The sequence below is a fragment of the Zootoca vivipara genome, chromosome 4 (genome assembly GCF_963506605.1).
Source record: "Zootoca vivipara chromosome 4, rZooViv1.1, whole genome shotgun sequence".
NCBI classification, from domain to species: Eukaryota; Metazoa; Chordata; class Lepidosauria; order Squamata; family Lacertidae; genus Zootoca; species Zootoca vivipara.
In genome coordinates, this window is record NC_083279.1 from 89249833 (window position 1) to 89264573 (window position 14741).

General features: G+C 45.7%; 1 protein-coding gene across 2 annotated transcripts in view; it reads left to right on the forward strand.

The window, feature by feature from the left end:
- The window catches only part of NOX4 (NADPH oxidase 4), an 88403-nt gene that overhangs the window by 53284 nt on the left and 20378 nt on the right, over nucleotides 1–14741 (forward strand). For both annotated transcript variants that reach the window (XM_035116490.2, XM_060273886.1), the window contains exon 13: nucleotides 5135–5216. In XM_035116490.2, the coding sequence (XP_034972381.2) occupies nucleotides 5135–5216 (82 nt within the window). The remainder of the gene's footprint in view (nucleotides 1–5134; nucleotides 5217–14741) is intronic.

Below are 14741 nucleotides of genomic sequence, written 5' to 3' on the forward strand. Positions count from 1 at the left end.
TGGAGAAGGCACAAAATGGACAATGAAAGCTGCAAACCGAAAGCCACTTTCCTGGGACCAAGCCTCACTGAACTGAGTAGGATTTACCTAAAAACTCAAGAGCCCTGCAGAATCAGACCCAAGGCTCACCTAAATCTAGCATCCTGTTTTCACAGCGGCCAACAAGGCAAACTTTTTTCATCATGGCATGACAGCCTTATTCCCCATGGATGTCTAACCCTCTTCTAAAGCCATCCAAGTTTCTGACTGTCTTGAAGGAGCGAATTCCATCTCTTAACCATGTGCCTGGTGAAGAAGTACTTATCTGCCTTGACTCTTTCTTTTTAAATATATATATATTTCCATTTTTAACAGTATCCTTATACAATTAAATCATTTTCAATTTTTTATACATCTGAGATTACTTGAATCCCCAGGTCCCGGTCCCTAGTTTCCAATGTTTCTCTATTTCTTTCTACTGCATCTAATTACATTCTTCAAATTTGTTTTATATCCATTTTCAATTTTAGCCTTGTCACATTTTAAGTGTTATAACAATCCTGCTAATGTTTCTAAATTTCTACGGTGATCTCACTCTTTACTAAATTTCTTGTCATCTTGGTGTTTGATCTTCTCGGTCATTTTTGCCATTTCGGCACAGTCCATCATCTTGATTATGTTGGATATTCATTCCCCGTGTTTGCATTCATGGGATTGTTGTCTATCACATGATGGTATATGTTTACATTCCACAGAGTCAGAAGTGACGGAAACAGGATGTTGCTGTGTTTCTTGAAGTGGGACTAATGTCCTTTGTTCTTTCTCTTTGCTGTCTGATGCTAGAGAGAGAGAGAGGGAGCCATGTTGCAGTGCTCCGTGTGTGTTTATATGTAAATAAACATAGATTAGCCAAATGCTGAGCTACTGAGTTCTGTTACGCAATTGCGCAAACTCTGCAGATCTGTAAGTGTGCTGATGTCAGTTGGCATCAGTCGCTATGATGTTAGGGCTGAAGAAAGCTTTTGAAGCTCCCGAACGATCGACCAGGAGGGAGAGAACATGCCAGCTGGCCATGTGTCTCTGCTACTTGCGAGTAACAGATCCTAAGAGATCATCCATTCTTCTTTTGTTGATACTTTCTCTTCCTTCCATTTCTGGGCAGAAAGCATTCTTGCAGCTTTTGACGCATACATAAATAATCTTTTCAAGATGAAATACCAAAGGACTGACCTGACTCTCCCAATATCCAGCTTCCTTGGATGGCCCTGATTTCTGCTTTTACGAGAGAAGAAAAACTTTTCACTATCTACGATGGGCAGCCTCCTCAAGGAGGGGAATCTGCCGAGGTAATTCATCAAAGGGCTCTTCTCCCTAGACAGAACATTTCCTGCTTCTCTTGCCCAGAGGGGGCTGGGAGAAGGTTCATTCCGTTTTGTTTTCTTTGTTAGGAGAAAGAGTTTCCCACAACAAACGATTCTCAAGGATTTCAGCATTGCACTCCAGTCAGCTGTTAGCAGGAAATGGAACCTCCAAAGAGACCAGGTCTTGGGAAAATGCATGACCACCCATCCCAGCAGACTCTCCAAGTTAATGTGAACAGGAAGTTTAATTGGAATCCAGCTGGGGTCTGATGCTTGTACACACTGCCCCGTTCGCTTCAAAGCAGCTGCTGAATGAAAGCATTTAAAGAGAGACTTTTCAGCTTTTCCAGCCAGACAGGTCCACTGAACAGTGAATGGGAGCCTTCCTCTTCCTCAAAGCTTTCTTGCAACTTCTTGCAGCTTGAACTGTCCCTAGAAAGCATGGTTCTCTGCAGGTTTTCCTCTTGCCCCACTCCTCCCCAAGGGAAAACCCATTCTTTGGTGATGAATCGGAACAGAGGGAAATCCGGGGGAAACTCAAATCGCTGTTTACTCCAATCTAGCAAATAATAAAATTTAATTATTATTGAGTGCTGTGGAGCTGTTTTCCCCTGGGGGGGGGGGAATTCTACGGGACAAGGGGAATTGTGGATAAGCTCTCAGATATCTCTCTTATCCACTCTATTTCTCCATCCTTCTTCCGCTAAATATCAGACTGCCTATCTCAAAATACAAACGGGAAGAAGTCATGCAAGATTCTCCCCCTCCCTCTGCCGCTTGCCCCGATTTGAAGCTGCAATCCAGGAAGATGAAACTGAAGGAGTTTTCAAAGTGCTTTTGGTGGTGGTGGTGGTGGTGGTGGTGGTGTGTGTGTGTGTGTGTGTGTGTGTGTGTGTGTGTGTTTCAGCTCAGGGAATTGCTCAGAGAATATTGACTCCAGGCTGTGTGCTGATCAGCTGCAAAGCTGTGGATCATATCTGGTGTCTGCAAGGTCTCAAGTTTTAATAGTGTGACTCTAGAGTAAGCAATTTGGGAATAATATGAGCCATTGTTTCTTTTCCATTTGTTACACAGGTGACTGTTTTTATTTTGGTGGAAGGGTTGCATCCCCACGTTGAAACCACATAGAAACCCAGAGACAGAAACAGTCCAGAACACACACACACACACACACACACACACACACACACACACACACACAATGGAATTTGTTCTTGCAAAGGAAGACTCGATGTCCCCCAATTTGGATGGCTTTAAAAGAGGATTTGGCAAATCAATGGAGGATGAGGCTAACTATGAAGGCTATGTTCTATTTCCACTCTCAGTGCCAACAGGTCTCTGAATAGCAGTTGTGGAAAATCATAGGTAAGGAGAAAGATGTTGCACTCAGGTTCTGCTTGCAAGTTTCCCGTGGACATCTGCTTGTGAGAACTGAAGGCTAATGAAAAAAAACCTCACAGCTAGAAGTGTCTAGGGGCCAAATTTCTCAAGACTGCTAATTTGCCGTTTGGTCTAATTTTATTTTATCAATGGCTCAGGAGTGTCAGGTACCACAACTCTATGGGAGTGTCTGGATTTAGTGCAGCTCAATATTGTTTTTAATCCCCCCCCCGGTAAATATGCAGATCAGCAGAAGTTGTGGCGAGGGGGGAGAGTATTTTCTTCACCAGTGTGGCGCTGAGCTGGGAGGGGAGGGAGACCATACCTGCCAAGTCTCCCGCTGAAAAATGCGAGATCAGCAGCGGCACAGCTCTGGAAGTTGCGTAGAAGCAACTTCCGGGGCCGCTCTTCCCATGTGTGGGCACCGGAAATCGGGCAGAGCGGCACCGGAAGTCGCTTCTACGCATGCCCGGCAGCAATCTTGGTGGTGGCTGCATGTTGGCTGCCATCTTGGTGGTGGAGGTTCTTGGTGGTGGAGGTGGCGGCCATCTTGGTGATGGAGGTTCTTTGGGTAGGTGGGTCCACAAGTTGCCTGTTCTGGATGGGGTTGCTCTCCTTCCGAAGGCGCAAGCGTGTGGTTTGGGGGTACTCCTGGATACTGGTCTTTGTCACTGGTGGCCCAAGTGTCCTCTGTGGCAAGCAGTGCCATTTCCTAGCTTCTGTTTCTCCAGCTACAACAGTTCCTGGACAGGAATAGCCTGGCTGCTGTAAAAACTTTGTCATTGTTTACTGACATTTTGGTTGGTATTGCCCAACTGTGGATTTTTGTGTTTTTCTTCTTCTTATGTACCGGCATGCAGGCCTGGGGTGGCATCCAAGAAACTCATCCCATCAACACAAGGAATTACGCTTCCTCAACAAAACTTCCCCCATCTCCCCCCCCCCACCCAAACCTCTGGAGCTGGTTTTTTTATATAAAAAATTCATTTTTATTTGGTTTTACGAATACAGTGGTACCTAGGTGTAAGGGGGAGGGCTTATAGAGAACCCCCCTTTCATCCGAAGCAGCCCATCTCCAAGCAGTCATGAAAGTGAAGGGACGGATGAGGAAAGTCAGGAGACGGAAAGGGAGTGCCAGACCTCTGGCAACATCCAGGAGCCCCTGCTCCACAGGCAGGAAGAGAGGAAGAGGGGAAGAGAGGAGAGGACACAGGCAGAACGCAGACCCTTCCCCCCGACACCGGAATTGAGGAGGAGGAGAAAGGGGAGGAGATTCACTGTCCCGAGGCTTTTATGTTGGTCCAAATCACGGAAGGGGGCAGTGCCGGATTCTGATTCGGAATGAGGAGACATGAAACCGACCGCTCACTACACTGTAAATACTGTGCACTAATAAAGACCTTTGAAAGACAAGCATGTGGAAGGTCGTTACTCAGGAGTAGTCGCAATAATCCCTGACACTAGGTTTAAGAACAGCTTAGTTTATGAACAACTTCTATTAAGAACGCTGCAAAACACCCCTGAAGTAAGTGTTTTGGTTTGGGATTTCTGCCTTGGAAGCAGAACATGTTTCTCTTCCTGTTGAGTGTGTTCCATTTGTAAACCGAGTCCCCCGCTGCTATGGGAAAGCACGCTGCTATGGGAAATCCTTGGTTTAGGAACGCTTTGGTTTCAGAACAGACTTCCGGAATGGATTAAGTTCGTAAACCAAGGTACCACTGTACAGAGTTACAGTATAAACAAAGAATCGAAAATTATATCCACATAGAGAGATTCCTCCGAATCTCAGGACTTTCCCCCAACCCCCTCCATGGGGTCCCATTTTCAACATTTAATACTACATATTCTTCCATGCTCCAGTTTTTATATCAAGCCATATTATCCATGGTAATTGTTACACTACGAGCGAAATAACAATCCTGCTACCGGTAATGTTTCCATCTGCTTACAGTGGTCTCCTAAATAACTTATAATTCCCCTCCCCTCCCCCCATTCTTTTATAATGTTTTCTGTCCTCTTGGGTTCTGAGTTTTCCAGTCAGTTTTGCCATCTCGGCATAGCCCATCAGCTTGGTTTGTCACTCCTCTCTGGTAGGGACTTCATCTTCCTTCCATCTCTGGGCTAGTAGCATCCGGGCGGCTGTTGTTGCATACATAAAAAGTCTTTTCTGTTCCTTTGGGATGCTGGTACCTATAATTCCTAATAAAAAAACCTTCTGGTTCCTTAACAAAGGTTATTTCAAGCATTTCTTTTTCATTTCATTGTATATCATCTCCCAGAAAGCTTTTATTACCTTACAAGTCCACCACATATGATAAAAGCCTTGCACCGATGCAGTTGAGCTAGTTGGATACAGCCCATGACCTTCTGCAACAAAACGCTGCATCATTTTTGTTGTTATTGCTGTTTGACAGAGAGGTTTCGGGACCTGCTGTTCCTACATTCCACCTGGGATGCTGAGATCCTGCCGGTCTTCCAGCAGAGGCATTATCCTAAGTAAGTAAACGTTACCTTCTCCTTCGGAAGAATTAGATAAGTAAAAAAGGCACGTTTTGTCCTGTGGTTTCCCGTGGTGCAAAAGAGATTGGTCTCTGCGCTCCCAGACTGATGGATAAGCCACTGATCTCGGCGTCTGGACTGCATCTTGCTTTGCTTGACGTTGTGCATCGACACAGGGAAGGGTCTAGTTAGGTTAATCCCTCTGCGTATCTTTTGGTATTCCTTCTCTCGTGATGATAGACACTCCTGGATTTTTAACAAGGCATCCTAGGTAGGTGCCGCACGCACGCACACAGACATCACAGCCTGCTACAACGATTGAAACATGCAAGCCGACTGAATCAGGAACCTGGTTTTTGCGGCAGCCAAGTCGTAAACAGAGACACCTTCTAATGAGAGCTTGCTTGTTTTCAGAAGAAAGAGAGGTAAGACAGAGATAGGTGAGAGTGCACCCGTAATTAGAACGCGCCCATCAGAATCAGATGCCACTTTTATTGTTAATTAACAAGGTGTCCGTCATTATCAAGGGCTGTGGGGGAGGGGGCTTCACATGCTGCAAAGATCTTGAGGTTTTTTTTCCTATCAGGCAAGGCATGCATGATGTCTTTGGGTCACACTGTCAGTGATGGAGGTTCGGTTTTGACCTCAGCGTAGCAGTATCCCAAAATGGAGTGGTTTTTATTTTATTTTTCCCCATACAGAAATACATCCTTTGAGGAATGGGGGCTAAATCTGCCCCCTGCCCCTGGCGACCTATAGCCTTTGATAAGGAAGCCTCATCTCATCCGCATAGCTCCATTTTCTCATCTGCATAACCCCATTCCAGGTTCTGCACTTGGGACTCAGCTACACTAGTAAAAAAACCCCAGTGTTTTAAATGTGTTATAAACATGCGGCACCAGATGGCGCTGTAGAGCACAAAACTTTTCTATGTGATTTTACATTGCGGTTTTTCCTATTTTGTTATAACGATTTAATTTATAACTTATTTATAGCATATTTCTCCCTGTATGAAGATCCACCCTCTGGCATGCTTGAGACCTGGCTTTCTCTATACCTACTCTGTATTTCAGTTCCAAACGATCTCTCTGTGTGCTGCCCCTTAGGTAGCCAAAATGGCAACTGCCATGCTCACTAAGAGGTAGCACAGATATGGGGTAACAGGACCCTGCTTTTCTTGTATCTTCTCTTGGTTTACTTGGTCTACATCGATCTGTGTATTTATATAGTCGGAGGCCACCAACATGTTTGGGCTGGTGGATCTATCTGGATTTTTGTGAAAGTGCCATGAGCTCTAGTCGCAAGATGGCTGCCATGGGAGCATGGCATAGCACAAAATGGCTGCCACATCTAAAAGACCTGAAAAGGAGATAGGATTGCAAAATGGTCTTTCAGCGCCTCTCCTCAGCTACTGCCACACTGTCTCTCAGAGAGAAGCTCTTTGCACCTCCCTTGTGTTTAGAACAGAAGGTGTCTATTACTGCCATTCAATGATATTTAGCCATGTTTGTGGGTTGGGTGTTCAATGAAGGAGAGGTTGAGCCGCTGCAAGCAGGAAGTGAGCCTGGAACAGCAAAGAAATCCTCATGCATTTTATAGAATATATAGTGCTGATGAACATTTACTAGAAGTGTGACTTCAGTCCTATGCATGCTCAAAAGGAAGTCCCATTGAACCAACTGAGTGGACATAGGATGGTTCTGCTTGAGAGCCAGTGTGGTGTAGTGGTTAAGAGTGGCAGACTCATAATCTGGTGAACCGGGTTCCCGACTCCGCTGCTCCACATGCAGCTGCTGGGTGACCTTGGGCTAGTCACACTTCTTTGAAGTCTCTCAGCCGCACTCACCTCACAGAGTGTTTGTTGTGGGGGAGGAAGAGAAAGGAGAATGTTAGCAGCTTTGAGATTCCTTCAGGTAGTGATAAAGTGGGATATCAAATCCAAACTCCTCCTCCTCCTCCTCCTCCTCCTCCTCCTCCTCCTCCTCCTCCTCCTCCTTCTCTGATGATGTTTTAGTATCATCATCATCATCATCATCATCATCATCATCATCTGTAGTACTTCATGTAGTCAGTATGCTTTATCAACTGCATTGTGTTTGTCCTCACAGCAGCCTTTATTGCTGCTATTCAACTGTGTGAATATTTCTTTTTTTCGCACGTTGAGTTTAGTTAAAATACACCGAGGTTGGATTTAAAAAAACAAAAAACTGAAATGAAGAAAGCTGAAGGGGGAAGGGAGAGGGCATTTTTTGCCACAAATTTGAGATGAAACAGTGCAGTGGGAAGATGTGAGGAGGTTGTTCCAGGTGGCATGAGATGAAGGGGAGAAGGTTCTCTGGAACACAGCAGGGCCAGATTGAGCGGAGGATCAAGACCAGGGAAGCCGAGCATTGGAAGAATACAGAAGGAAGAGGGATTGGGCCAAAGAGAGAGAGAAAGATTTCATCAAAACAGATAGATGACTGCCAAGAATGGCTTCAAAAACCAACAGGGCAACTGTTCTTAACTGGCTCCAGAAGCAGAGATAGAAACAGCAGAGCTGTTGGCTCTGAGAAGGAAGCCCTCACAGCATTCTGAATTGAAATGTTTCCCTGGTTCATTCAAACACATGCCAGGACTAGGCACATCCACACACACACACCTGATCTGACTCAGGTCGACCCAGAAAACAGCCAACCCAATCCCAGCCCCAGAGCAATCCATGTCTGTCACCACCTGATTCAGCCAGAGCCTGGATCTTCCCTGAATCAGCTCAATTTGGTCCAGGCTTTGGCCAAATCCAGTGCACAGACCTGCCACATACTTTAAAAACTGAATAATGAACGATCCCTTAGGTTGTGGCCTGGAACATTGCAGAGGGAAGTTAATAATCTGTTCCAGATTAGGATTGTAAGGGCTGTAACTCAGCGGTGGAGCTTCTGCCTGGCGTGCAACATGTCCCAGATGTCTCTAGGTAGGGCTGGGGAAAGCTGCTGCTGCCTGAAACCCCGGAGAGCCACTGCCAGTCAAAGTAGACAATACTGCAATAGATGGACCAACAGTCTGATTCGGTGTACATAATGCATATATGTTTCTGCATTTGGATATTTGAGAAATAATACTCTTAAGGGGGAAAATTGCAACTGTATTACCAATTGAACATTTCATTGCCAAATTCATCTCTGGCGTGGACTGTATAAACTGATTGCTTTACCATTTACTCTTCCAGCACGTTGAATGCTGTGCCAATGAAATGCTGGGTGCCCTGGGAACAGCATTTCCCAAGGCTCCTTGTGCCCAGGATGGTGCCAAGCATCCTCATGAGCTTTGGGGCATATAATTTTCTGGATTTCTGAGATCCATACTAAAAAAATGATGTGGCCTGGAATCAGAGAATTCAGCCCCTGAGCTAAAGTATCCTCAGCTGATAGATGATAGATAGATAGATAGATAGATAGATAGATAGATAGATAGATAGATAGAAGATTATAGATAGCCTCTCCTTGAGGACCTCCAGGGAGGTGGAAATCTCCCTAACCCCAATAATTGGTTCCATTGTCAGGTGGCTCCTACCATCAGTAAGGTAAAGGGACCCCTGACCATTAAGTCCAGTCACAGGCGACTCTGGGTTTGCGGCATTCATCTCACTTTACTGGCCAAGGGAGCCGGCATACAGCTTCCGGGTCATGTAGCCAGCATTACTAAGCCGTTTCTGGCAAACCAGAGCAGCGCACAGAAAAGCCCTACCATCGGTAAATGTAAATGTAAAGGGACCCCTGATGATTAGGTCCAGTCGTGACTGACTCTGGGGTTGCGCTGCTCATCTCGCTTTATTGGCCGAGGGAGCCAGCGTACAGCTTCTGGGTCATGTGGCCAGCATGACTAAGCCGCTTCTGGCGTACCAGAGCAGCGCACGGAACTGCTAGGTTGGCAGGAGCAGGGACCGAGCAATGAGAGCTCACCCCGTCACGGGGATTTGAACTGCCGACCTTCTGATTGGCAAGCCCTAGGCTCTGTGGTTTAACCCACAGCGCCACCCACGTCCCCCTACCATCAGTACATTTCCTCTAATGTTCAGCCAAGATATAGGCTTCTGTATGTTAAGTCCATTAGATTGGGGGCTGTGGATGACTAATCTATGTGGCTCTCCTCGAAGTTTTGGAAAAGTGTGATCATCATGTCCATCTGTATTCTTCTCTCCTTGCAGTGTTTGGGGAAAGAGGGAGGGCTCTGATTCCAAGCTAGAAAGAAACTTTGCTTGAAAATGCTGCTCAGTCTGTAACCTAGCCAAGCTTTGCAAGCTGGACGAGTTTGCATTTCAAGCCAGGTAATTACAAACCTCTGTGACAACTTTCAACCAGAGCTTTAAGGTGATGCAGAAGGTGACAGTCCACCTGCATGAGTAACATTTCACTGGTGCTAATCAACTGATGTTGAATTTTCCCAGTGGGTTTGCAAGTGTCAATCTGGTTTCATGAGTAGTTTGGTGCACAGGAATAGAGTATGCCTAATTTGAATAAAGAAAAAGCTTGGGGATTTTTGGAATTGCATGCAAAGTAGCGTTGGCCTATGAAACAGCAAAATATGAGAACCTTAAGTCGCTCTTGTGTCTTAAGCAGGAAATTGATGTGTATAGAAAAGGCACAGCAGTGGGTGGCAGTTGAAAAGTTGGCAACACTAAAGCGGTCAATGTGTGTTCATTTGCAATGCAAAAAAGGAATGGGTCCAGACAGATCAAGCTTAGGTGCATAGCCAGCGATCCGGAAGCATGTTGAACCACTCATAAGACATTCTCAGTATGTTCAAATTCATTGAAAATACCAACATAGGCCAATGTAAGGTGTGGCAGAGATCCCTTATGAATGCATTCGCCTTCCAGGTATTAAGAAATTGCTTTGCTCATTTGCCCCCCCCCCAAAAAAAAAACACACATTTTTTTAAAAAAAGAAGAAATGGCGGCTCATTTTTACTGGTGAATTTCAAATATTGGGATAGATTTGCCAGCCTCCAAATCTATGTGTGTGCATGTGTGTTTTTAAAAAATTAGAGTTGTGGTGTGTGTGTGTGTGTGTGTGTGTGTGTGTGTGTATTTGTCATATAATCAGATGCAAGGAGCAGATTCCTGCTGTTACTGCTTGAGGTCTTGAGTCTCCTGGCAGCTAATGGTGAGATCTGCTGAACATTTTCAACTCCTTGTTCATTTCCACAGAAGCAGTGGGTACTCTCCCTCTCTTAAAACCACAAACTCTTTGAACCATCATCTCATGCTGCTTAGATTATTGAGCTGTAGCACTCTTTGAAATGATAATGATGGTCCTTCATTATAGCTCAGCAACAGGATTGGCTGAAACGGTGCCCTTCCCGGAGAAGAATAAGGACTGGTTGCCTTCCCTTCTCCTTCCCTTTCTTTTGCTTCGTTTTGTTCTGTGTTTTCCACACAGGGAGAGTCAGCCACACTTAGGCAGCTCATTAAAAGAGAAATCTTTACATATGTTATTTTGAGCCATTGGCTGCCGTTTATAATATAATTAATCTTTTGCAATAAATTGTATGCTCATTACAGGAAATGGTTCGTTGGCATCACAGCTCATTAGCAAACAAGCTGAGGACTATATATAACTACACCCTATAGAGTAGGCATCCCCAAACTTCGGCCCTCCAGATGTTTTGGACTACAATTCCCATCTTCCCCAACCACTGGTCCTGTTAGCTAGGGATCATGGGAGTTGTAGGCCAAAGCATCTGGAGGGCCGCAGTTTGGGGATGCCTGCTATAGAGAGAGAGTCTACAAACACAGCCATGCTAATATTGAAGAAATTTATGAAACCTATGAAAAACAGAGTTTGAATTAAAAATTAGGGCTGAGCTGAAAGTTGCTCTTGTTTTAATGTATTACCTGCCCTTCACCCTAAAGTCCCAGGGACTTTACAATACTAAAAGCAAACTACAAGAAAGAATATTCCACCTAAACATTAGGAAGAACTTCCTGACAGTAAGAGCTGTTCGACGGTGGAATTTGCTGCCAAGAAGTGTGGTGGAGTCTCCTTCTTTGGAGGTCTTTAAGTAGAGGCTTGACAGCCATATGTCAAGAATGCTTTGATGGTGTTTCCTGCTTGGCAGGGGGTTGGACTGGATAGCCCTTGTGGTCTCTTCCAACTCTATGATTCTATGATTCTATGAAAAGCAGCTTAAGACAACCATAGAAATAATGTGGGTCCTGAGAACATACAATTCAAGTGCGTCCTCAGCATTCTCCAAAATAATGGAGGTGCCAGACACAACTCTGTGGGGAGGGAGATCCACACTTTAAGCCAGGGTATGTAAATGCCCCCCCCCCAATACTCTGCCAGGGTCATGTGTTTTGCCAAGTGCAGTGGATTTTTTAATGGATTTGATGGCATTAAGCATGCTTGTGGTGAAGATGGATGCTTCAACCACTCTGGAAAGTCCCCAGGTTTCTTTAGGGAGAAGCCATGACTGATTAAAGTGGTATGATACTGCATTAAATGTACAATGTGGACACTTACAATGTGACATTGTTCTTCGCACCTAAGATCAATGTTTTTCCATCCTCTTCTTTTCTTCCCCCCTCTTTTCTTACTTCTTCTCTCTCTTTTTGAGCAGAGAACACAGATTGAAAACCAGCTCTGACATGACTCAATATCCTTTCTCATTTCGGAGATAGCTGCCATTTTAAAAAGTAACACCAAAAAAGAGCAGCACTTCAGTGATCTGAAAGTGTTGACATCAGCCGTAAAAAGAAAAGGTTTCGAAAAGGAGAGGGAGATGTTCATTTATCAAGCTGTCAGTCTCTGACGCTCAGTGATTCGTGTAGAGGTGCCAGTTTAGTTACGGACTATGAGAAGTCTTGCTCTACTTTTGTTAAAGCTGGATCTCTGTGACACCATGGCTGTGCACAAATGTGTGTGTCTTCTGCAAGCTGCATGGACTGACCCAAGTCTAGTGCAAACTTTCCAACTAAATGAGGTCTAGCCTCATGTACTAGACTTGGAGAATTATGTGTCCGTTGCTTTATGTGGAGCCAGAGGGTAAAAGATACAGCACCATTGACTACACCTGCTGAATTGCTCCCGTGCTTAGGCAACAAACCTATGAGCAGCAGCACATGCTATGCCAGAGCCAGGACTGGTGCTAGCAGTTGACATCCTTGGGTTTTTTTTTGCCAGAGCCCCAATGATCTGGCAGGACCCACAGCAGATGCCTGTCCTGGGCGCCCTGGTGCTCTGAGCAGAATTTTCTCCCTCCCCCAGTGGCTGCAAGGAGCAGAGAAAAACAGAGCGTTCTTACTAATGAGTTTATTCAATCATTACAGTGAGGGACAAGGTATGCAGTCTGCCTCCCATTAATGGCGTTGCTCCAACTGAGCTCCTCCTGCCTCCCTTCCTGGTAACAACACTTTCCCTTACGGTGGCCACCAGGGGCTAATTGTCTCTGAGTCCTTTGCTCTTGCACCCTCAATGAACACCGAGTTCTGGGAGAATTGGGGAGGGGGGGTCAGAAATACTCTCCAGTGATAACGTGTCAGCTGGCTGCTCTGTCTCTGGCTCCCTTCTCCCGACACCTTCCAACTCTTCTGTTCGCCTGTCTCTGAGCTGTGACCTTCCTCAAACCACTGCTGTAATTCAATACTGCCTTCCTCTTCTCTTGAAGCTCCTGGAGAAGGGAGGGGAGGGAGAGATGACCACCATTCCTCCTCAATCTTGTCCTCTTCAGTCCAGTCCCTGAAGCTTCTTCCTACATATTGCAAAACTGTCCCGTTTTAAGCGGGACACCCCAGATTTACAGAAGCCACCCCGGCTTCCAACCCCAAATCTGGATGTCTCGTTTTGGCTACTGCCAAAAGACCAAGCGTTATTTGGTCCCGCGCTGTGGCACAAGTCAGTTGGTTCACAGCAGAACGCAGGACCAAAGAACAGAACTGAAAGATGTGCCAACTTACATTGCCCCCGTGCATCTCCCACTCTTCTTCTTCCCCCTTCTGCCATCCCTTTTCAGTGGATATACTTCCCAAAGCTGGCATTGCAGTTCCAGAAACAGTGCCAGCTTCTGGAAGTACAGTGGTGTCAGGGGCTAAGCTAATGAGGAGGAGTGGGGGGGGGGGAGAGAGAGACCTCCACCTCAAGAGGAAGGTGACGATAGTATGGACCCAGGTTTGTGCTGGTGGCAAACAGGACACACCTCAGGAGAAGAAGCAAAGAGCTGGGAAATAGTAGAGGATGAGGAACAGGAGCAAGCTAGCAGATGCCGCAGTCCTGAACTGAGACAGGAATCAGAAGTGGGAGAAACAGTCCAGCAGACAGTGGACATTATGTGACTTGAAAGCCTGGTAGAACCTCCTCCTTCTCTGAGGATCAGGCGATCCCTTTGTATCTTAGAGCGCAGAGCCAAACAGAAACAGAAAGATTCGGTTGCCAGCCACCATAGGAGTAAGGAAGGGTTTGGAAGCTAGGTTTGGAAACAAGGTTTAGTGGGTGGAACAGACGCTCTGAGCAACGCCTTGAGACCAAAGGGAGCATAATTCATGGCCTCTCTGTTTAGTCTGTTGATGTAAATAAAAGAACTGAAAGAAGCTCTCCACATCAATGTCAATGTCAATGTGGTGTCCCCAGGATATTACTGGAGTCTTGTGCCCCCCGGACATTGGCGCTGTTGCCTGGGGCTTTGGGGAGTTCTAGTCCAGCCACATCTGAAGGGCACAATCTCAGCTGCCCTTGCTTTACAGCATCTTCTTGTGGGTGAGGGGAGAATGCTCCATCAAGCCTCCTTTTCAGGGACCTTTCTCAGTGAGGTACGTTGTCGGCGACAGGTTTTTCATGCTGTGTTTTCTCATTACCGTGGAGCTGGCACAAGATGAGAGGCTGCAAGCACCTCTCTGAGGAGCATTTAAATGAAATACTCTTAGGCCTCTCCTCCAGGCATCCCCTCTCCCTGCCGCTTCTCATTTGGCATTCTTGTGACATTTCCCAATCTCCATGCTCAGCTTTCCTGTGGGAAGCTTTTCTGTTTGAATTGTGCCATGAGCCGCTGGAATATTGACCACCTCTGTGCTCAGTTGCATCTGCTTCTTGGCCTCAAAGGGATCTCAGTGTGGGTTGTTTAGAAATGAAGCATGGCACACTGCAACTTTAGAGACCAAGCTCTTCAAGACTGAAACTTTGAAATGGTGGTTCTCTCAGACAGGGGTTGGGGAAAGACGGAAGGATGAAGTGGCAGTTGAATCTTAAGAGTCATAGACTTGCAGAGTCTAAGGGTCATCTTGTCCAATCACCTGCATTGGTGGAATCTCAACTAAATGAAAAAGTTCCAAGAGCTCTGGCCAGGTAGTAGATTAATTTTTAGAAAGTTTTAAGTAGAGAATAATAAGACAAATTCCAGTGGCAATCCAGTTTTTAGAAATCCAGGACAAGTTTTAAGTAGAGAATAATAAGACAAATTCCAGTGGCAATCCAGTTTTTTAGAAATCCAGGACAAGGCCCTGTTTCGGTTCATTCTTCATCAGCTGGCCACTTCAGATGCGGAGGA